The following is a 25979-nucleotide window of genomic DNA, read 5'->3' as shown; positions in this document are numbered from 1 at the left end:
ATTAATGATTTACTGTTACTGAACAATTTCTTTAAAAGAATTTTTATATTCAGCATATGATAAACTGGGAGAGCAAAAATAAAAATAAAATATTAACATTGATAGCTTGAGCAACCAAATACAAAGACAAGCCTTTAATTGAAAATTTGTCAAAAACTAGCTCATGTCCAAATCAAAAGTATCTACCCTTATTAAGTAATCGTAGCATGTTAAAATATCTCAAATAATAACAAAAAGTCCATGAAATCATAACTTAATTATATCTCCCCTAGAAAGCATTATATCAAGATTTTAACGCAATCAGGTAGGATGTAGACCACCAAAAATACAAGAATTTAACTCTTGCAAACACATGTTGTACGCAATTTTTGTGTTGTATCATTCACTGTGTTTGCAATGTTGAACTGTCTCCTGCTTACTCAATGTTTCAAGAATTGTTTAGAATTGTAACAATTCTTGAAAGGTTTGGGGTACATATAGGAGATTTGCACCTCAACCTTCAGGTTGAGAGGCGCGCACTAACAGAGGAGTGAAGCTGGATAGAAAATTGTTTAATCATAAGAAAATCATAAGAAAAACGGATTTTAACCTCAACGTACTGTTGCCGGAGATTTGGATAATTGTAAAAGTTTTTTTTCTTGTAGCTAAATTTCTTATTTTGAGGATAACCCAAAATCTGTTCTAATGAAATTTTTTTGACCATAAACCATCATGGATCAGTAGTTTATGTACTCGATTTTTTTTTTGTTTCAATTGTTAGTTTTATTTAAGAGTTGAAGTATTTTATTGATTGAGCTTTCATGCTGAGTTGTAAAAAATTTGATTTTTTTTTAATTGCTAACCAAGTCAAAATAGAAATAAAGAGACAGGTATTTCAAATCCCAAACTATTTCATCATATTTTTAGATAACATTAAAAGGAAGTTTGAAATCATATTATTATAACATATCATATTCCTTTATAGATTCTTTTAACTGAAGTCAAGTTTAAAATTGAATTTGAAACCATAATACCAAAAGATACTGGAACAGTTTTTTTATGAATAAAATCAATTTAATGTTTTTACATACCAAACTAGAGAAATAATATTGTTTAGACTAATTTATTTGTTTCTTTTCTCTCTTGTCGGGTCCCCACCACTATGACTAGTTGATAAATCCTTTGTGGTTTGTCCCCTTTTTACTGAAGCTAATTAAAATAGACCACTTTGATTGATTACAGTAGATTCACTTTCTTGTTCAATAGCATTTTCTCAATTTGGAAGATCAACATGAATGTAGTTAACAACCTTATTCGATCCTAGAGAAAGCACTTCAGAAGGATCTAATATTCTTTTACCAAGTAGATTAGTTTATTTTGATATAAGATAAGGGCATTCACATAGAAGGTGCTCCGATGTTTCCTTCTCAGCCTAAAAAAAATTGACGAAAGTCATAAATATTGACTTTCCCATTAGTTTAAGATGATATCTTCATTCATAGTGTCCTGTTATTAATCCTGTAGAAGTTATTAAATCTGTTTTTGATAATGTTAGAATCTTTGCGATTTTTATGTGGAACAATAATTCGCTCCGATTGTTTTGCTCCTTCAATGCTTTTCCAGTTGTTTTTTTTTCAATCATGCTGTTTTTTGTTATTTCCATTTTTAAAAAGGAAACAAAAAAGACACGCTGAATGAAGATTCCGCTCGCTAACGGGGAGATATTTTGAAAAAAATCGCGATGGACAGCAAAACTAACTCGTTAGCGGCACCTGGTTTCCAGTCAAAAAAATTTCGTTTAGAAGTCTCGTCTGGATGTTCTGAAGAAATAAAAAAAACATGATTACTAGTTCTTGAACAAGCTGACGATCTGTGGCAGCTACAAAACAGTCAGTTTTCCATAACGATTGACTCGATAAATAGCTTACTATACAAAAAAGACTCCCTCCAAAAGCGACTTTTTTCACTACATACCACTTCAATAAGTCTGAAAAAAGTGGATACTCTGTTTTGGTCAGATCTAGGATCGTGCCACTTTACTGTGGTTAAATGATAAAAAGTCAAATTTGTCGTTTTATTTTGTCGAAGGAGGACAACCGGCTAAATTTGCTATATCTTCGACCAAATAAAAAATTTTGAGTCATTTCAGAAAACATGAAACGTTATCACAAAATAGCTTTTTTTGAAAAAAGTATATGTTATAGATGGCGCCGTGCTGCTCAAAAATTAAATTTTAGAGAACATTTCCATGATTTCAATGATTTAAGTGCAGCTTGGCTGTCTGAAAAAATGCAGTATTTGCATGTTTGTATTTTCTTTCCAAAGACAGGTTTGTGCATTCGAGAAAAGCGTAATTTTTTTTTACAATTGTCTAACTTTCTGAAATTATTTTTGACAAGTAACATTAAGACCCCAAATAAATACTTTAAGTTATTTCAATTGTTTCATACTCTACCTTGTTCTATTTAAGTTCTTCTATTGCATTTAGAATTCTATCTTTTCAACTACAGCTAAATAAGAGTAGGTTTCCAAAATTAATGCGCACCGTCAGATGAAAATTCACAAATCTTTAAAAATACTTCCACACAAATCCTCGCAATTTTCAGAAACATGCTGCAAGTATTTAGAGTTTAAACAAAAAAAAACTTTTCAAAAATTTTAATCTTGATACGATTGCTAACTTGAATAAAAATTTGTTTGATAATATTTTTTTTTTTTGCAATCGTCATTTTCGCAAAAGGTTTCCAATCTCATAAACTGTTTCGAAATAGTGGTATCGATGCTGATGAATGAATTACTTTCTCAAAATTTTCATGGAAAATTGATGCTTTATGAGAAGGCAATAATGTTGATCAGGAATAAGTAAAGCTTAGTTCTTTTAGAAATGGGACAATTTCTTTTGCTCATAGCTCGTTTACTAGTATCAGAAAAGAGGTAGGCTTAATAGCGGCACGTTATCCAAAATACCCTATTTTGAACGAATTCCAGCTTTTGAATCAAATACCATGTCTGATCGTGGTAAGGTCCCGAATATATTAAAGTTTGTGTTTTCTGGTCATTTTGTATAGATTATAATGATTTGCCAAAATTCTGCTTCTGTGAAAAAACAACAATTTTTTTTTGAAAGCCTAAAAAGAGTAATCTTGTATGTTACTAACCGATCATACTTTAAGTTCAACCATATGATGGTTTTTCGTCGTTATTGTCAGATTTTGCCAGCAGAAACTCCATAACAAACGCTCAAAAAAGTTGCTCAAAAATAATGAAATTTGTTAATTTCGACACAGCACTAAATTGACCTCAGTTTCTTTTTAAAGAGTTGTATTGGACCGAAAAGTTCCAGAAATTGAAGGAGGAGGATGTAGCCACCTAAAATACAAACTAGACGAAGAATAAGTTTGAAAAACTGATCAACATCATGACTGAAAAAAGTGTGCGCTGGCCGTTGGGAGGTACCAAGAATAATGTAGATTTTTTTCTTACAAAAAAAAACTTAAATATTTTCTTCAAAATTTTTCATGAATTATCATAAGATTACTTTAATTTCCTTCATATAAAGTTTTGAGATACACGCATTCGTAACTGTCCCATTTCTAAATGCACTAAGCTTTAAGACACATTCTCCCATTTCAGAATCATTAAATCATTTTCAACCTTTTCGAATTATGCATTATTGTAATGTAAACTCCAATAAAATTTATCAACATTGAATAGGCCATAACGCTCAAAAGTCGAGAAATTGCGTTACCCATGTGACCCAAATTTCTGAACGACCAAAAATAATGTCCCAACCCGAGTAATAAATCGGCAACAATTATCACGCTGGTGTGTCCATGAGTAAAAAGGTATTTTTGTCGCGCTAAATCGAGTCACATACATCGGTAGAAGTGGTCTTATAAATGGCATATTAAGATTACAAATGGGCAGGCATTACTGCAGGTCCGTTATAATCTGCAGCGTTTTTTTCCTGTCTTGCGTACTTGCGTATGTAGCTTTCAACTTTGGCCGTGCGGAACGGGAACGGAAAAACATGTTGTTGATTCAAGACATTAACCACCACTGGAGAGAAAGACCTTAACAGATTACGATACGGAAACTTTCGCTGCCCAATCGATTAATAAAAAGAACAACTTGAGATAATGGATAATCGATGTAGCAATAAAAAAAAACGAAGTGTTGATGGTGTTGTTTTTTCATATTAATCTTTTCATCTTGTACAATACTTGAAATGGTTTGGCTGTGCGCAATCCGAGAAATTCTGCCCCGCAGCATACGGTCGACAAAACCAAACCGATTTTGTAAAGTAATTAGTTGTACACATATGGGAAACTCATGAAGTGGATGGAATTCGCGTTCCCACATCATGCATCATGTTGGCACGCAAATAATATCTCCGCTTAAGACGAACATCGTGCCAACGCTTAATTTAACACCTTCGCCCTCGCCGGTTTCATCGGAATGGCACAATCTAGAAGGCAAATTTTCTCATGATCTTCTATTTTCTCCTCTTTCTATCTTTTCGCGTAGATTCATCGCAATGTGGCGGAGGTTTGACCAGCTTAACCGGTGGCGGAACTCTTCCTCGGAGAACAACCCTTGGGTATGGAGGAACCGGATCGTTGGGTTCGTCGAACATCTTAGGGAGTGCTGGACACCTAAACGGGCCAAATGGATGTGCTTCAAGTGGACCGGGTGGGGGAGGGCCAACCATAGTGGGTGGTACCCTCACACATCACAGCGCCAATGGCATCGGTGGTGGATCAGTTGGAAACGGCGGAGGCAGTATGGGCATGAATGGATCCGCTGATGTGGGACCACACGGTATTGTTGGAGGCGCAGTCATAGGACTGTCCGGAACCGGTGTCAGTATTGAGCGGAAAGGACAGACCGGTAAATCGACGGCCAATTTGGACGACCTAATACACTTGCCAGGGCCACTCACCGAGGATGCGGTGATGCGGACGCTTCAGACCCGGTTCAACGAGGAGAAATTCTTCGTAAGTACCCATTTGATGTCTTTATTACGTTTCTTATTTGAAATGCGATTCCTATTGCTTCCATTGAGAGGAAACTTATTCATATAAGAATTTACAAGGGGATATCGTATGAATGAGCACTCTGCAGTCTGGCGTTACTCTATAATAGACTGAGTCGATTTGCGATCATTTTTGAATTTCACAAACCCTGGAATCTAAAAAGCTTCATTTTGGTTCAAAACTCATCCATGTTTTTTTTGCAAAATTAAAAAAAAACGTTGACATGAATAAATCGGAACTTTAAGGTTTGTATAGGAAAATTCAAAAAAAAATTTACACAAAAATCAACACAATTTTTCTTCCATCTGTGGAACCGAGCCTGCTTAAGGTTTTTGTGCCAGTTTATAAATTCTTTAAACAAAATTTTCCGTTGAACAACTTTGTCGAAGTCCGTAATTTCGTATCTTATTAAGAAAAAACATAGATTTGCAAATTTTTCACATGTTTTTCGTAGAATGTAAGTTTATGATTCCTTATTTTCAAATGTTTCCATCGTTTTACAGTGGGAAAATTTCTAGTCGAGTTCTCACAACTCTGGTTTCCAGTAAAAACAAATATTCTGTTTTAGCTGCTTAAAACCAAAATAATCAAGCCCATCTAATAAATTTAATGCTTATATAAGTTTTTACATCAATTTTGTTGTTATAATAACAATAAAAATAAAAAAGTGACAAAAAAAAGTTTTTGGAAAGTTGCCAAAACCGAACGGTTTAGCACGAATGTTGCCATATAAAATAATCCCTGTAAAGTTGTATCTCAAACGGATTACTCTATAGTAAAGTAGAGATGTGCCGAATACCACCAGTATCCGTTAAGCCGAATATTCGGCTTACCGAAAAGGTGAGCTGAGTGTTCGTTGAAATGGGTCGAGTAGACCGAATATTTATTTTTAAAATTTAAGCAATAACAAAATCTTTAATTTAGTTATAATGATGTTACATATTTCATAAAATATCCACTAGTAATTTTGAAAAAGCTACACAATCCTCAAAAACTTATGGTTTCAGTAAAACATCTCAGATGTATCTTTTACTGTGGATAGCTTTATACTTTGATTATCATTTAGGGGAAAACTTTTTCAAGACGCACCAGTTAGGCATACTTGCTATTGACAGCAATTCCAATCATCAAAGTACCAAATTAGGTATACAACAATTCAGTGATCAGATTTACGTATTATCAAAAAGAAAGAATATGATAAAAACATGATTTTGATTATATTTTTGTAAAAAACTAAAACCGCCAGAAAACAAACCGCGGGGTAGAATGCCAAAACTAGTGGACGCAACGCACCTTACCGAAAGGGTGGTAAGAAGTGGAACAATGAATACGGAATGTAATAATTGAAACATCAAATGTTTAATTACGTGCTCATCGTATTTTTGTAAACTGACGTAACTTTGGCAAAAAACCATTCATTATTGCGTAACTTATTGAAAATTTCGCTTTTCAAAATACACTTGTTTTATATTCTAATAAGTAAAACGCCTTCAGGTAGGCAATGAAAGTCAATTTCTTGAAAAAAGCTGTAGTTTCATTAGATTGCTCAGGCTGGTTAACCATAAAACCTTCTTGAAAAATAACAAGTTTCGAGCTGATTCCATCAATCTTTCTGTTTCTATTAGAACTTAAGTCGTTCTTGTGAATTTTTCATCTAATAAACTATGAAAAAGCTTGTTTGCTACTATAAAAATTAAGAAAAACAATATTCGAAGCCAAAGGCTAGTGTATTTTTGAGAAAAAATTGTATGGGCCGTTTTTACACCGCTGCCTGGGTATATAGTCCAGTTACTAGCCCTCCCCAAGGAGCACAAGCTCCAAATCAGAAAGAAGAAGAAAAAGACCCCGCTGCCTGGTGCGTCTTGTACAGTTTTCCCCTATTCGAGGATTTTTGCAAATATCCAGGCTTGCCCATAAATCCAATAAAAAATACCAGGCCTTGATGCCCAGAATTTGTTTAAAACTTTCCGAATTTTACTCGGGAATCGTCAAAAAACGATTTTGTAGAGTAAACTTGAAACGATTTTGTAGAGTAAACTTCCGACACACATCGGTCAATGTTAGTGTGTTCTCCCGATGCTCTGGAAGTATTTTGAAAATTATGAAACTTGAAAGCAGCTCAAAATTTGTTTGTTTACGGTTTGATGATTAATGGTCCTGAATTAGTTTGAACAACAAGTATGTTTACCATAGTTAAATTATCATACGCACTGATGTTTTTGAGTCAAATATGTTTTGTTCTCAAAAGTATCATTTGCATAGTATTTTGTTGACGAAACTGAAATTAAAAATTGAGAATAAAAGTGACCATCATAGCCAATGAAGGAATAAAAAACATACATTTCATATTCCAAATGATTATTTCAATTTCATATTTTTTAAATTGTTCAAGCTACTGAACAAAATCTCTCAAAACTCAAAAATATCTTAGGAATTAGAGTATCAACACAAAATTTGAAAACCTAAATGAATTGAATCACTTTTGTAGAATTTAAAACAAAGAGCAATTCATGTTTAGAAAATCACGTATAGCGATTCTCAATTCAACTTTAAGAATTTTTTTTCCAATGAAAATAATTTGAGAATGTTCCATTGGAAAATGATATGCAAGATATTTACTTAGGCAGAGAATAATTTGAAAAATATACTTGAAAATCAATAGCATAATACTTCGGTTAAATCAGTTGGAAAGGGTTCACTTTGAATATCAAATCTAAGAATGAAACTGGTATGAAAAATTAATAAAGATTGGTCTTATTTTAGCATATCAACCAAAAAAAAAAACAAATTGTATTGTAAATTTTATTTATGTATGCCTTAAAAACGAATTTTTTTGAGCAAGTTTCATAACAATAATCATGAAAGGTTTTTTTGCTTACTTTGAATACAATATAAAATCTGTAGATAAGTTTTGATGAGTTTTTTTTTATTATTTTGGCTTGATTGTTGTTGAGTAATTTCTGGGTTTTGATAAAATTTGCCCGGATTTCGCCCGGATTGTGCCCGGATTTTCTTCTTAAATTTTGAAATCAAATTACCGGATTTTGCCAGGTTTTTAAATACAATTTCCTGGATTTGTCCTACCCAGATACGTGCTTTAAAATTTCTGGCAAGCTTTATTTAACCGGATATTGACCAGAGAAAATTCTGCAATGTTTAGTAAAAATTCATTCAGAAAGTTTATACAAAAAATGAATCAATAGATAGATTGCATATTTCCAGTTGCATTTCAGAGTTTAAAAGAATAAATGGGAAAAGTTCTGAGAAAAAATGCCCGGATTCATCCCAAATGTATCTACAATATGAGCAAAATATAAACCAAAATAACCATTTTGTAAACAAAATCTTTGATGTTTTTTAGCTTGTTTCTTTAAAATAAACTTGCAAACAATTTATAGAAATGTCAATCTTTTGATGTTTTTTACAATTCCTCTTGAATTTTCATGAGAAAGACCCTCGAAAATTTGAAAATTCAATGCTCGGATTTTGCCAGGTTTTTGGGTAAAAATGCTCGGATTTGTCTGGCATGGATACTCGCAGAAAATTCTTTGGAAAGCTGAACTTAAATGGTGTATTTCTCCGTGCCATCGATTCTGCACTGCAAATCATCTCTAAACAACTTATAAGTACCGTATTTTATTCATATTTAGACAAAGCTAAGAAAAAATTACTCCATCCGGCGTAAAAGCCGTTTAGTTTCTATTCTAATGTGGGAAAAAATACATATTAACACATAACTTTTGATTTATAGGACTTCCAAAAATATGATCTTTTGACTTGTTAAGAGAAAATGATATTTTATTTATTCTAAGCTAAGCATTTCAGATTTCGCAGATTTATTCGGACATGCCCGGGGTTTCAAAGTAAGATGAACAAGTTTAGCAAACTACGTTCAAGCTTGGCTGCCACAATATTGTTGAATCAAGTCTGTGTTTGTTCAAATTGGGCTAAACTTACTTTGAGCTAGCTTTATTGAAACGGTGTTTTTTCTCACCCTTTGGTTAATTTTTTTTGAATTTATGGATTCTGCTAAAATTTGTCTGGAATTTGTGTTGAAAAATTCCAAATATGCAATTTTTGCCAGTTTTTGAAAAAAAAATAATCCGATTTGATCATCCCGCATAATTGCGGAAAAATTCTGCCATGCATACTCTAAATGGCCCTCTTGTAACTTGTATTACAGTGAAACTAATCGAGATATTAGGCCGGAACAAATATCAAATTCTTCTTTTGTCAGCCCCCTCCCCCATCTCTACTATTTTCCCAAAATCCCGAAAGGGGGAATAAATAAAGTTAAGGTAGTTTAATTTCTAAAATTCAAAAGAGTGAAAGTCAAATTTTAGAGAATGGAAATTACATCACCTTTTGAATTTTAGATGTTTTTCAAATATCGATCTAAATTAACTCTATTTTTTGATTTTGCACAATGTAGTTTGTATACAAATTTATTGCATACATTTTTTGGTCCAATTTGTTTCAATTTATTGAAAATTAAGATTATTTTTATAGCCATCATCCCCCCATGTCATTCTTCAACTCCAAGTGACAAAAGAAGGATTTTAAATTTGTTCCGGCCATAAGGAAATAATAGAAATTATTCTAGGGGGCCCCATTGACTGGTTTATTATACGTTTCAGTCCCCCCCTCCCCCTTATCCGGGGGATCTTAGAGATCTTTGGATATACTTAAGGTTAAAGAACATCTTTCTTTAAAATAGTTGTTTAAAAGAAAGATGTTCTTTAACCTTAAGTATAGATAGATATAGAAGATATGACTAAATTGATTTTTGGCGATTTCAGTCACGAAAAAATCATAAAACGATTTTTATTTCTTCATCCGACGTTTCTTCATTTATTATGCCTTTTTCAAGGAGTTGAAATTTATCGTTTTAATTGTCCAAAAAGTTTTTTGAATCTGCTAAACTGTCTAATCAGGAAATGTAAGTCCAGTTGTTGCAACAAACATCAGTAGTGGCTAGGTGGAAAACAACATCCAAAACAGTGAAAATAATTTTTATATCCGTTTTCGTTTTTAAAACCTTCAAAGTTTTATATCCATCGCAACCAGATCAATAACAACTGGACTTACATTTCCCGATTAGACAGCTTAGCAGATTCAAAAAACTTTTTGGACAATTAAAACGAGAAATTTCAACTCCTTGAAAAAGGCATAATAAATGCCGAAACGTCGGATGAAGAAATAAAAATCGTTTTATGATTTTTTCGTGACTGAAATCGCCGAAAATCATTATTCATTACCCATCCAGTCGATAGAATTTTAATATTCAGATATAGAAGATATTTTGGCTAATTTGACCTACATTTTATTAGATAGATCAAGGAAGCAATTTAAAATTACTTGACACCTGTTTCGACATGTTTCGTCTCAAATTTCACTGGAATCTAATTTCTTTGGCGCTAAACGCCCTAGAAGCAACAAGTCATCTAATGTCCTTTCATTTATGTGTGACATTTGAAAAGTAGTCATGTAATACTCACTAGACACTCAGCAGTGATGTCAATTGAATTTATTGTTTTTTTAATACCAGAAGACATGTCCCCATTCAACACCTTTTAACTTTTTTATCAAATAAGTTAGGACCTTCGAAAAAGTTCTTTAGCGGAAAATTTCCTTTAGAGAATTTATAAATTAGCCCAAAATTTATGAGCAAGTTCGGTTACACAGAAGCAACAAAAAAGATGTTTATTTTTCAGTATAAAACATTAAATTTTCCATACAAACCTCAAAGTTTAAATTAACTCATGTCAATGTTACTTAAAAAATCTGCAAAAGAAATCATGGATGAGTTTTTAATCAAAACAAAGCATTTAAGACACTAAGATTTAAAAAATTCAAAAATGACATCAAATCGACTCAGTCTATTGCAACAATATTTTTCAGGTTGTAAAAAAATCTATTTACATGAAGTTTATTGCTTAAAGTTGAATGACACTAAACAACACTAGGCCGGCATTTTGACGAAAAACTCTGCCGCCTAAATCTGTGAGACAATTTTCGCCATAAGTACACCAGTTTCTGTTCATCCGGTCAGTGGCAGTAAACAAGTAAAAAAGAATTCCCTCTTTTCTCTTCCGATTGCCGACAGAGCTAACATAAGCTAATGGGGCGGCCAAAAGATGCCAATTATGTGCGCCGTGCTTTTTTGTTTGTTTACACTTCAATCCGGGGGCCAAATTTTCCCACCTTTCGGTGTTGATTTTTGCTGTGAAATATTGACCCCATCTGAGGCGGGCGATTGGAACGAAGAATACTTGCTACGAAAAAATGAGAAAAAATGAGAAAAAAACTCGTAACCGTTTACTGCTTCCGAAATGCATTTATGATTTGGTTAATAGAGTTTTTTGAGATTGTTTTCACTTTTGTTGGGAAAAAAAATTATCACTTTAATGGATGATAAAAACAATAAACACTTACTGCTCACTTTTAAACTTGTAGTTATTGCGAAAGGGTAGCTAAAAGGTTTTCAAACGAATGGAAATTGAAAGGTTTGTTTAAAAAAAATCGCTCAATCGCCGTACACATGATAATGTTTTTTTTTATTATAATATTTAAAAACAATCTTAATTTTTCCAAAAGAATCTGCGTATCACATGCTTCTTAGGGTTGTCAGAATAGCTTCCACATTCTTATCAATAAACCTTTGCATGAACTGTCACTTTTCTGTTCTTGAAATGAATGACTGTATTTTGTTCTGAAAATTCTTAAAATATTGATATTTGTGGCAACTGTTCACCCTAAAAATTCGTAGCTGCGGCCTTGAAATACCGATTTGAAAAGCATATGTATGCGAACTTGCAAAAAATAAACTCAGAAATGCATACCTATCATCCATAAATAGGTTTTTATGCTTTCCGAACCCTTGCTTAGCGTCCGTTGATAAGGTACCTGCACTACTCTAAGCTTTCATTTGATATCCATTCAGCGATGCCTTGCAAAGGTATGCAAATGGAAATGGATGTAATTTCCTCTTTCCAAGAAGATGGCATCCGTATCGCGATGCAAGCGCTCTAAGACCTCGTATAAGCGGCTCTAGGCGCTGAGTCCAATGCTTGATAAGCATTTTTGTACGGAGATAACCGTTTTGTTCCATTTCAATCAATTATTGGGTAATCGGGCTTAATTGAATTTACAAAACGGATGAGCTTTCACGTTAACCATCGGTTAAGGAGATGGCAACTTGTTGATTGATATGATATAGTTAAGCTCTTAACAACACTGGTTTTGAAATTGAATTTTCAACATATATCACTCAAATTTTATTGTTTTTATTAGAGAAATCTCTCTACCCAAATTGAAAAATGTACATCCAAAGAAGAGGTTGCAAAATTTCAATGCCGTTCGGAGCTAACCATTTGCTGAAAATGCGATGTAAATAAAGCCTCGAGCTCTCAGGTAAATGATGCAAGAAAACTACATTATTTCAGCTTTAGTAAAAATGAGACAGAGCAGCAGAAAAAGTACAGATTTGTAAGTTTTTTCCTAAAAATGGGATGTAGAAGCGACTAGATTCATACCCGACAAGTATCCGATCTACCAATGATCGAATACTCGTCTTGTTTATCCATTGAACCACTGACAGCAGAAGTAGTAATCAGCCGAAGAAAAAAAACATTCACTTTCCGATGTGGTTTTTCTGATGCTTTGTTTTGATCTGTTCAATTTTCAATCTTTGAAATAAGGTGATTCAAAACTAAAGGACGTATTTCAACCTGATTAAATTTTTTTTTGTTGTTGACGATTAGACAACAACTTTGAGTAAATTCATTAATAATATGAAAAAAAAATTCAAAATGAATCACCCTAAAACTTTCCATTATGAAAAATCGAAAACATTCCGTCCAACCACCTTTGTGAATCGATAATGATGGAATCAATCATTCATCCATTTTTCGTAACCGATCGTTCCCTGCCAATTTTCCCAAAACACAGCAATGGCGTAACCAAATTTCGTTTTCCACGACGATGAGTGAATGGCCTTTCCTCCTCCTAACATCATCCATCACAAGCAACTGGTGTAACACATCTCGCCGAGGTGATTATTCATTCAATAATTCCACCATTCCTCGGTGGCTCTCTGTGGGCTTGTAGCAATCATTTTCGATGTGGCATTGACTTGGTTTCCTGTTAAATTCGTATGCTTGATTGGATTGTTCACATATCCGATTTTTTATGTCTGCATATAGAAATGACATTGAAATTTGACATTCGTTTCAATTTGCTTTGCGGTGATTATCATAAATGCATGCCTCTATTTTTTCAGTAAACCGAAGCACGATTTAAACTTTTCAAGTCTCATTTTGTATGAATTGCTTCTACTGTTTTTTAAACGTGATCCTCTCTAAAATTTGTTGATGATTATTCAGCCACAAGTCGTCCAGTGAGCCTGCGTGATAGCAACGGTAGACATAACAATTATGTTATTTTTTACCATTTTAAAAGAAATCAAATTTTCAATTTTCATTTCAATAAAACCACAAAACATACTGCAATGCTTGGACAATTACCTAGCTTATGAAACCACAGATGCAAGAGAAACTGAAAGAAAAACACAAACCATTTACCAACACACTTGGTCACCTGGTGGCTTAGTCTCGGATCAGTGACAGTAGAAAAACGATTTATTTTGCTGCTCGGTAACCAAACTAGTTTTTCTTCGAAACCGCTTCTCTCGACTTGTTGCATGCTTTTTTTGCTCCTACACCACCAGCAGCAGCAATTATGCACGTGCAAACGTTTCTGCGGTGCAACCAGTGTGGGTCAAAGTGTAGACAACTCTGTCACAGACATTTATAGTGTGTAGGGTAATCCTGGCTTGAGATATTGGGAAATTATAACAGTTGACTAACAGCAGATCTCTGTATCAAAGTAGATAACTGTGTAATCTTTTTTAATAACATCGAATGATAATCTCATCATATCATCATATCATCATATTCTACGTAAAATTTACTCTTTACTGTATGTAAACGTGCAGGCTTTGCTTGTCAAAAGATAATTTACTTTAGAAGTGTTGTACGCACATAGTAGAACTTACTGTTAAATGAAGAAAATAATTTGAACTAAATTTTAAAGTTTGACATTAAATAATGGGAAGTGTCTCATCTGGGAGATTATAATGAGGAATAAAATATTTTTTTAATATTAGGCCGAAAGAAATGACAGTTTCTTGTATTGTTTAGTATAGAAGAAGTAGGAAATTTGTCATGATATTTATACCACTATATTCATGCATATGGTTGGTCACTTTTTTTTGCAAGTCGAACAAAAAAACAAATTGTGTGTTAATTTTAATCTATTTATGCTTCCAAAGCGAAATTTTGCAAGAAAGGTTCTATAAAAATTATCATGAAAGGTTTTTTTGGAAACACAAAATACGATATCAAATCTGTCGATGAGTTTTGATCAAAATATTTTTTTTAATATTTTTTTCCTGATTTTTATTGAGTTATTTCTGGGTTTTGACAAAATATGCCCAGATATTGTGCAGATTTTCGATCGCAAATTTTGAAATCAAATGCTTGGATTTTGCCAGGTTTTTATATAAAATTGCCCGGATTTGTCCGGCCCGGATACGTGCCGGAATAGTTCTGGCAACCTTATTCATGCAAAGGTCGCTAGCTAGCAATTCGGGATAATCGCAAAAAACTTCAAGTTTCATATCTTGTCTGGGAACTCGAAAAGACTGGAAATTTCAGAATATATCCGGAAAGATAGTTTCAAATTTTTATATGTTTCCAAATTGCGTTGTCAATGAATTAGAGATTTCATAATTCAATCTTTGAATGGAAATGGAATTATAATTTGTATCCGTTTTTTTCTGCCTTTCAATTAAATACCCAGCATTAAAAAATAATTGCAAGACAAATATTGTTTCCATTTTTCAAAGATTTTGATTTAAGGCAAGAACTACATCATCAAATTCAATAATACCTTTACTGTTTAATAACACAAGGCAAGTGGTTTCTAAGATAAAAAAAAAGGCCAAATTTTGGTGTTCCTGGCTTAAATTTCTTCGCAGTCCTTAATGTGTTAAGGTTAAAGGGCTAAAAAATTTGGAAAATAGGCTAAAAATCATATAAACGTTTAAAAAGAGATTAATCACTTTTATGTTTAGTTTGTTACTTGTTTTATCAGCATTAATGGTGAAAAGTGAATGGCTTTTAAGAAAGAATATCTTAAGAATTTGAAATTTTGTAGACAGCTTGGGGATTTTTTTTATTATCTGACGGGTTTGCGCCGGGGGTCTTCAGATTTTCCCCAAAATTGAAAATTTGGTTCATTTTTGCGACTTAAAAACACATGTATTTTTTCAGATTTCTAACATTTTTATTTTTTGAGTTAGCTTTGGTTAGATTTTTTTGTAAATAAAAAATAACCATTTTTCAAAGCTACATAACTCTGTTGTTTCTCAACGGAAATTATAAAATAGCACATCAAAATGCATCAAAATTTTATCAGCTTTCCAAATAGAATAGTTGAAAAAAATTATATAATGACCTTCAACATGAAAAGTTGTAAATAAACTTTAAATGGCGTCTAAAAATACCGTCTGCACCACCGAATATTTTGCAAAAAATACCATTGTATAGCTCGATTCATGATGCAACTTTCATCTGAAGACACCAAAGTGGGCCATTAACACCTTGAAGAGTTATGAAAGAAATAATGACAATAAATCTCTTTTTTTTACATCGAAAACAAACAATGGTCGAACAACTGCACTCACATATGGAGATAGCAAGCACTTCTAACAAAATGGAAACAAAAGAACTTATCATAGCTGGTAAAAAACACTATTTTTTCGTCCTTTTCAGACTGCCCCTACTCGCATAACAGTTCCATATGAATTTTCGTCATTTTAGGTCAACATAAGGCTTCAACATAAAAGACTAAAAAAAGAGGTTTTGTTCTAGAAATTTCGAAAAAAAATATCAATTCGTGGCTGTCCTATATGAAATATACCTGAATAACAGTTCCATATGTTAAATACCACGGATTTGGTTACTTTTCAATGTTTCTTTCGGCGAAATAGTCTTTGGTTTATTGCTTTGAATCATTTAAACATTTTTTTTAACTCACTTGATGTCGAATGATGCACACTAGTTTTCGAAGGCAGGTCTGACTTTCTTAGGAATGACTCCCTGAGCGAAAAACTATCGGATGCAATCAAAAATCGTAAAAAGATTCAACTTACAATGTGAAATTCATGATATTTTTTTTTGCAAAAGTCTGTTTCTTTTTCTGACAATTGCATTTAGAAGTTCTAATTTAAGTCTTAGAAAGTAGCTTGGTGAGAAAAATATATTTTGTATGGGACTGTTATGCTAGTAGATTCGAAAAAGGTTTCAAATATGGTCGATTAACAGTCCCAGCATGAATAAAAATGGTGCTCTCGACCTTACCAATAACCCAATTTCGAAAATTTCAGGTCTAACGATTTATTATGACAACCTAGAAACGATTTTCGTTTATGCTGAAAGTGGTGGTCACAATTTAAAAATATATTTCAAAACAGAAAAAGCTGATTGTCTCGCTTGCTTATTTTTGAATATGGGACTGTTATGAAAGAAGGGGCGGTAGATTGTTGCAGCTTAACTGACTTCATGTTATATCCAAAAATCTAATAACGTTTTCATTTATACCCAGTTTTGCACCAGGTCACAACAAGTTATGCTCATTTTACTGTCATTTTTAGAAGTTTATGCGCTAAGTTTTGCATCCGTAATTTTCCAGATTTGATTTAAAATGGACGGTGGAACACTGAAGATTCGTGTGTGAGAGAACGAGGTAGCAAAACACTGACGACGAAATATGTTCGTTCTAGTATGGTAAACCTCAAAACTGGGCGAATGTAGAAAACGAATACGGTAAAAGTATCACATTTTCATCATTTTACAGCCTGGGCTGGCCATAATGAGCTCTTTAATTATTTCTACAACATTTGTGCCACTTTCTCATACTTTTTTGATCAATGGAAAAAGGATTTTGGTGTCCAGTGCTTAGCTCCCAATATAAAAACTATGTAAAGCACATCTATATTTCATTTTTTTAATCACATTTTTGTGATCCCAAACACAGGGATTGAACCTTCTACTATTGGCATTAATTATGCTTCACAATGATCTTTGATCGAAAAATTATTAAGTTATATAGTATATGACCAGGTTGTAAAAGCAACATTCCCATTATTAGTTATATCACATAAACAATACGATACTCAGAATTTTGGTTGAAATTTAAAGTCAGTTTTGCTGCAAACACTCTACAAAGCACGAAAAAGTAGTGTTTTTTACCTGCTTTGGTAAGTTCTTTTGTTTCCAAGTTGTTAGAAGTGCTTGCTATCTCCATATTTGAGTGCAGTTGTTGCACCATTGTTTGTTTTCGATGCAAAAAAAGAGATTTATTGTCATTATTTCTTCCATAACTCTTCAAGGCGTTAATGGCCCACTTTGGTGTCTTCAGATGAAAGTTGCATCATGAATCGAGCTATACAATGGTATTTTTTGCAAAATATTCGGTGGTGCAGACGGTACTTTTAGACGCCATTTAAAGTTTATTTACAACTTTTCATGTTGAAGGTCATTATAAAATTTTTTTCAACTATTCTATTTGGAAAGCTGATAAAATTTTGATGCATTTTGATGTGCTATTTTATAATTTCCGTTGAGAAACAACAGAGTTATGTAGCTTTGAAAAATGGTTATTTTTTATTTACAAAAAAATCTAACCGAAGCTAACTCAAAAAATAAAAATGTTAGAAATCTGAAAAAATACATGTGTTTTTAAGTCGCAATAATGAACCAAATTTTCAATTTTGGGGATAATCTGAAGACCCCCGGCGCAAATTGTCAGATAATAAAAAAAAATCCCCAGCTAAAAATGTTAACATAAATTTTAAGTAGTCTTGTTTAATAATTTTAAATCAATATTTCTGGAACACCTTAAAATGAATACAAATTAAAATTTCGAAAAAAAAACAAAATTCGAAGCTCCGGACTTAAGAATCAGTGAGCAAAAAAGAGTTTTTAAAATAGAGTACCAGAATAACTTCTCAAAGCAACCTTTGGAATCATTGGATGTAAAACGCCCCAGTGTAGGCAAGTGATGTTCAAACACATTGGATAAAATTGACTCAAAAACAACAAAATTTACACAGTGAAAATAAATTAATTCTGATAAAATTTAAAAAAAAAACCCAAGTTTGTCTATAGGGGAAAGTCTGGTAAGACAGACACTTTCAAAATTACGAAAATTACGATGTATGGCACAAATCTTATGATGGGAATTTGTTTGCCTATGTGTTTCAACAATTTCGAGACCCATTTTGGATTTACAGCAAAAATGCTCTCGTAATAGTAAACAATATAAACAAAAACTTTGAGGGTGCACCATTTGATGTAATTTTTTCTTCTAAGAAAATAGTCCATAACTCACTTCATTATCGGATATTTCAAATTATTAAATCACGATTAGATATGTAAATTTTTGATTATGAAGAAAACATCCATCTGAACTTAAGATAATTTCTTCAAAACACATGGTTAATGATTGAATTTAATTTTATATAAAGAAGAAATTATTTTATTTTATTTAAACAAAGGCTGTGATCAAAGTTTGAGATCATTTTTTCAATTCAAATTGTTCCAGTTATCAAAGTAAAAGGTAATTTTCGAAGTTCACAATAATTACTTTACATGTTGAACCAGGGCCGTAGGAATAACCGGCTCAAGGGGGGGGGTTTGATGACAATTTTTTTCCTATACAATTCCTATACAATCCTATACAAACAAGTGAAAAAATGTATGGGAGAGTGGGAAATCATGGGCCACTTTTTTTCGTTGTTCCCTAACTTCTTTATTATGAAAGAAAAAATGAAAATTAAAAACGGTATGGTTTTCTATATTTTCAAGGTATTATAAGGTTTTTTTTTAAATTTTTAATCAGTTAGTTTCTTTAATTTTTGACTGTTTGAAAAAAAAGCAATATTTTTTGGATTTAGAAAAATGGTGGGGAATCGTGGGCCACCAAATCCAAATTGATCAAATAACATGCAAAGTTTATGAGTTGTCCCAAACCTGTGATTTCCTAATTCATTTCGTTATTTTAAAGCAATTTCAGATGATGATATAAAAAAGAGAGCTGTGTATGATCGCATAGATTCCAAAACCTGGCTCTCGAACGTTTTGGCAAAATTTCTTATATAAGGGTATATACGGACGATAGTATGGCGAAAAATTGGCCTCAGCCATAACCTCAAATTTTTATTTGCTGGCAGCCTCACCAGTGATGCTAGGTGCGTTACTAAAATCAGTATTTGCTTGTTTAAAACTAATTATAATATTTCTGAGTTGATTTATTTTTTTAACTATCAACAGCTAAACGTTTGAATTCATTACGGGGCGTCCCTAAATGGATGAAGATAAGCCATCTTTTGCTAATGAATTTCCAAGGTGAATTAAAAACATCTGAAATAAATGTTCATGTACTGCTTGGTAGATTAAAAAAGAGTTGTTTCTAATTTCTTAATGAATGCAAAATCATTTACTGTTACAAACAAGTAAAATAATGATGACCCCGTCTATGTTGAATTTGAAAATAATCGCCTAAATGCTCTGATTATTTTAAACATATCCACATAATTAGCTACATCGTTTAAGTGTGCGATACAGTATGTTGATATTTCGTTCAGATAAATGATGTCTTTAATTTCACATTCGAATAGAAATCTACGGGAAAGTTGCAAATTCTCAGTACTCATGAAAAGGTTTTTCAATAACTATGCAATTAAAAAAAAAATAATCATTTTACCAAATATCAATGCACTTGGCACCCCTGAACACCCAAAAAATCAAAACACGAGCATCTGTGTATCGCTTTTCCACAGGGCGAATTTGTCGAAATTAGTACTGCAAAATCGCGATTGTCGTGCGCCCTTCTCAAAAATCGATTCTGTTCTCCCATGGTTTGAGGTTAGGGCTGAGGCCTCCTGATAAGTTGGTGTTCGTGTAGAACTGTCAATATATCCTAATAGGATGGACAAAATATTTTTCATAACTCTTCATTTGGCCTAAGAAAACTTTACAGATATGTAAAACGTATTTTAAGTTCTGAATGTGTATAAAAACATAAAAATATAGTTGATTCAAGATGTGTGGCCCACGATTTCCCACAAACTATGATTTGCAAATTGGTTGCGTTTGTTTGACTTATTGATGTTTCATCAAAAATTCCTTTTCCATGTGAAAGATCACGACAAAACTAAGATCATAAGCGTATGAGCATATTTTTGTTATGCACTTTAGGTTCCCCATCGATAAAGTTAGCGGGTGTTTTTTTTTAATTATGTAAGTAAATTTTTCTAACTTATTTTAGCTTGATAAATAAAAGAAGCATATGATGCGTAATTCAGTCAACAACATATAGAATTATATGCTCACGCAAAGCGGTGACGATGACAGTGGGTTTGGGATTTTTATCTCAACACACATCTGAGATATCAAAAATGGCCCACGTTTCCCCATGGCCCACGATGCCCACCTCTCTCCTATATGTATGGGAGAGTGGGGAATCATGGGCCACTTTTTTTCGTTGTTCCATAACTTCTTTATTATAAAAGATAAAATGGAAATAGAAAATGGTATGGTTTTCCACATTTTCAAGGTATCATAAGGTATTTTTCTTAAATTTTAATAAGTTATTTTCTCCAAATTCTGACAGTTTGAAAAAAAGTAATATTTTTTTAATTTTGAAAAATGGTGGGGAATCGTGGGCCACCAAATCCAAATTGACTAAATAACATGCAAAGTTTATGAGTTGACCCAAAACTGTGATTTCCTAATTCATTTCGTTATTTTAAAGCAATTTCAGATGATGAAATAAAAAAGAGAGCTGTGTATGATCGCATAGATTCCAAAACCTGGCTCGCGAACGTTTTGGTAAAATTTCTTATATAGGATGGACAAAATATTTGTCGTAATTCTTCATTTGGCATAAGAAAACTTAACAGATAGGTAAAACGTATTTTAAGTTCTGAATGTGTATAAAAACATAAAAATATAGGTGGTTCAAGATGTGTGGCCCACGATTCCCCACAAGCTATGATTTGCAAATTGGTTGCGTTTGTGTGACTTATTCATGTTTCATCAAAAATTCCTGTTAGACGTGAAAGTTCAAGGCAAAACTAAGATCATAAGCGTATGAGCATATTTTTGTTATGCACTTTAGGTTCCCCATCGATGAAATTAGCTGGTGTTTTTTTAATTATGAAAGTAAATTTTTCTAACTTTTTTTAGCTTGATAAATAAAAGAAGCATATGATGCGTATTTCAGTCAACAACATATAGGAACATATGCTCACGCAAAGCGACGACGATGACAGTTGGTTTGAGATTTTTATCTCAACACACATCTGAGATATTAAAAGTGGCCCACGTTTCCCCATGGCCCACGATACCCCACTCTCCCCTACATATTAAGTACAAATTATTATGGTTAATTTGCATTAAAAGCTATTCATATTTGGAAGTCCTAGGAGTTGCCGATTTTTTTTTCATGAAGATTTAAAAAATATGCGGACTTGTGATCAGTTGGCCCCCTGTCCGTGAGTTCGAGCCCAAGAATAAACATCGAACACAGTTGTTCCAGATAAGTTTTTCAACGACTGGTGCGCCAAATGCATGGTTGATAAAAGTCGCGAATGGCACAATGATGTAGATACGACTATAATCTAAGGTTGCCATATTGCCCGGTTTTATCCGGGTTTGCCCAGATATTTGATACAAAATTTAGGATAAGTCCGGCGCGGCCCGATTGTCCAAATTTCATAGAACAGTGCCCAGATTTTGCCCGGATTTATTAACTTTATTTGGCAAATTAAACAAAGAAAAACAACAAACGCCTCCAAAACAAATTTTTTTAGCAAGTTTTATGAAAATTATCATGAAAGGTTTTCTGGAAGCCTAATATACGATTCAATATCAGTTGATGAGTTTTGATGAACAAATTTTTTTTTCTGAATTTTGTTGAGTAATTTCTGGGTCTTGAAAAAAATTGTCCGGATATTGCTCGGATTTATGGTCATCTTTTTTGAAATCACATGCCTGGATTGGCCAGGTTTTTGTATCAAAATTACCCGGTTTGTCCGGCCCGGATACGTGCTGAAAAAATTCTGACAACCTTACTATAATCGGAATAAAAAAAAGTATTTTGAACGCATCATTTAGAAAAAAATTCTTTTTAACTCACTAACATAAGCAAGCTAATTCTTTCGAACCACAACCAAAACAATCTTGAGCATAGGTGAAAATGTATCAAATATTCTTAAATAAAAGTAAAACATTAGGTATACGGTTCAAATAAGGTTTACTGTTGAAAAATCGATTCAAATTTAAGATTTTAGACAAAACCATTGATTTTGAAGAATATGCAATATATTTAAACACTGTTAAATAAAATTCCAGCTGAGTTTTCATCCGAGTACGCTTAAAAATTCAATGATTATCATTTATTATTTTATATTTGATAATTTAAATCCTGTTATTCAAATTTTCAAAATAAAAAACTAAATTTTCAAAAAAACAAATTCTCTTTCATGAATCCAGATCTTATATTTTAAATGTGATTTTCGCCAGGTTTGTGTTTCTTAACTGGCTTTGATTGAATTTAATATTTCGAATCAAGTATCAAAGTTATGAATCTGCGATCTCCATCAGTTTGAATCCTTAATAAAATTTTAACATTGATATTTTAATATTGATTGTAAAACTTAAATTTGAGCTGAATCTGAATACAATCCTTAGAATTGTAACATTGATATTTTAATGTTGATAATAAAACTTTTAATTTGAGCTTTATCTGAATACAAACCTTGGATTTTTATTCCAAGTCTGAATTCTGCATTTTGAACCCAAAATTAAAACTCTTATCTAGATTCCAGATAAGAAATCCTATGAAATTGAAACCAAAAAGCGAAATTTGTATCAAAACCTTTAACCAGAAATCTTTAATTTGATTCTGAATTCATGGTTTTTAATATGTTTATTTTTTCGATTATTTATTCGTAATTGAACTTGTAAATATAAATAAAATTGTGAATGATGAAATTGTTTTACATTTGTCAATTATGGACTCATGAATCTTTCTAATGTTTCAGGAGAAAAAATTTAGATCTAAATTTTAAAAATGGTTTGAATTTTTACTATTTTTTTTATAATATGGGCTTGTGATATAGCTTAGTTGGCAAGTCTGTTGTCTCCTGAGCCAATGTCCGTGAGTTCGAGCCCAAGAGTAAACATCGAACACAGTTGTACCGGATAAGTTTTTCAATAACGATCCGCCAACTGCAATGTTGATAAAGTCGCGAATGCCATAAAGATGGTAAAACGACTATAATCGAAAAAAAAAATTATATTATGAAATTATGAGTTTCGAATAAGGAAAATTCATCACATTTTAGATGAAAATGCAACATCAAGGTCCGAAGAAGATTCTATACCAAGGATGATCCAAACTGAAAATAAAAATCAATAATCTATCTCTGGATATGCTAAATATTTTTGAACTTTGCCAGTACATATACAAGGTTTTAAACAATCATATCAAACATAAACTAGATTTTTCCCTTACATCTGAATCTCATAGTCATAATACTAGAAGTTCGGCACACATAAATCTGTTAACAAGAAGACTACGAACCACTTTTGCCCAAAATGGCGTGGAAATTAAAGTATCACCCCTAGTCCATCCCTTACCCTTCCTTTTCCAAACATTTATCCTCTAAACCCCATCCCCTATTCCTTCCTTCTCTTTCCCTTAGAGGCAGTTAAGAGGGTTTTAAACTTAAGTAGTATTTAAGGAAAAGCAAACACACACTGAACTAAAAATGGTAACACCGTTTAAAGACCGTCAACAGTTTTTCAAACTTCTTCGGTAGTAATAAAGTCGAATGAAGAATAATAATAAACTGGATACTTACTAAAAAGATATTTTTCCGCAAGTATCTGGGCTTTGCAAATCCAGAAAATTTTATCCTAAAACCTTGCGAATTTAGGGCATATTATTTCAAATTTTTCCCAAAAATCCGGCCAATATCCAAGCAAATTTCCGTTCTATCCATAATTCCATTAAAATCAAGGAGAAATACTTATGGAAAACTGTTATTAATTTTTTCGAAACACATCAACCGATTCATAATCATATATAAGGAGTCCGAACAATCGTTAATGTTTATTTTGACAAAATTACTCTTGGATTATTTTAGTTGTTCATCAAAATTTTATTATGAACTTAAAATTTTTTATCTAGTGAAAAAATATTTCATTTGGCTTATTTCGACCTTCACCCAACTTTCACCCCCCCACGGCCATGTGTTGAACTTATCATGAGCTAAGCTTATACTGACAAAGTACAGGTTAGGGAATTCGATTTATTGAATGATCAAGAAGAAACCGATTAAAATAAAGATTCTATGCTTCGTTGTATAAACTGAAAGCACAAATCCAATACTAAAAAAGGAGCAATTGCGCTTTTAAGTTGATGGTTCTTATCAATTTTCGATCATTACAAAATTGTTTGAAAATCATGATCATTTAAAAAAAAAGACAATTTAAAATAATTAAAAAAAGTTAATCGTGTAAAATTTAAAACTTCCAACTCTGAATATTTGGTCGCCGTCAATTGAAATGCAAATAGTATTAACAATATTTTTCTAACTAAAAATTTAGATTTTTAGGCTTCCAAGAAAATTATATTTTTAAAGCAAAAAATTAATAGTTGGAAATCAAAGAAAAAGTTACTAAATAAAATTCAAAAATTTAAATAGAAAATTTATTTGAAAATTGAAAAAACTATACTTCGAATTTAGGTAAATTTATTTGAAAATTTCATCAAACTATGGACATGCAAAAAAATAGTGTTAATCATTTTTGTGAAATTTTTTCCAATTTTGACCTTTTTAAAAACTTATTTATAAAATAATATTGATAACTCGAAGGGGTAGCATTTTTGGTGCGATTGCTTTGGATTTAGATATGATTAGGATTTGGATGAATTGAAAAATTTTATTTTTGAATTGTTTGTCAGAATCTGTCATTTGTTTCGATGATATGAATATAAAATGAATCAATGATATTGTTTGTTTAGAGATACAATTATCTGTAAAAGATGTAAATCTGTTAATCTCTACAATTTTTAAAAATGGTAAAGTTATCATTACAAGTATTTCCGACATCAATAAAGAAAGTCGGAAAAAGGTTTTATTTCATTGAACAAATTTGTTGAAGCCTGCATAACGGTTTGATTTTTGCTTTAAAAAATATCTTAAATTAAATGCTGTTCAAATTTTTTGTTCATATTCGTCAAAACTTCCGTAGTTTACAGTTTCGGGAAAAGTAAACAAAAAATATAGAAAAAACATTGTTCTACAGTTTTGGTAAAGAAGTGTTTTTATCTTTTTTCAATCGTTTCATATTTGATTCCAGGGGAGCCAACATTAGTATCTAAGTTCTATGCACCTAGAAAAATAGGGAATTGTGTGGCTTTAGGAGATGTCTGTCACCTGTCGCATGGCTACCAACTTGTTGATATGTTAGATATATTAGATAAGAATTCGATGAATAAATTATGAAATAAAAATTTTTGGTTTGACATTCTGAACTTGTTTAGATACACTTTTTTAATAAAAACCAATTCGAAAGCCAAGATAGGGATTTTGACTGTCAAGATTTGAGTAGCAATAGAAAAGGTTTATTGAGTTGTAAATCGAAATTTATAATCAACATTAATTGTAACTCGTGAACATCATATAGGGTCGTAAGATGAAAGATCTTATGCCTTGAGTGATGTATGACTAAATTCCGCCAGAGGTAACCAATTTTCTGAAATTTTGGGAACCACTTATTTTTAAACGCATTCGGGGATCTAGTAATTTCACGTTACTCAGGTAAA

General features: G+C 32.2%; 1 protein-coding gene across 1 annotated transcript in view; it reads left to right on the top strand.

Moving 5' to 3' along the window:
- Positions 1-25979, top strand: part of LOC129742248 (myosin-G heavy chain) — a 513355-nt gene that overhangs the window by 293245 nt on the left and 194131 nt on the right. Inside the window, exon 9 of the mRNA XM_055734123.1 lies at positions 4507-4976. Coding sequence (XP_055590098.1) covers positions 4507-4976 — 470 coding nt within the window. The remainder of the gene's footprint in view (positions 1-4506; positions 4977-25979) is intronic.

Source organism: Uranotaenia lowii, chromosome 2 (assembly GCF_029784155.1).
Source record: "Uranotaenia lowii strain MFRU-FL chromosome 2, ASM2978415v1, whole genome shotgun sequence".
Lineage (NCBI taxonomy): Eukaryota > Metazoa > Arthropoda > Insecta > Diptera > Culicidae > Uranotaenia > Uranotaenia lowii.
This window is presented reverse-complemented; position numbering and strand designations above follow the sequence as displayed.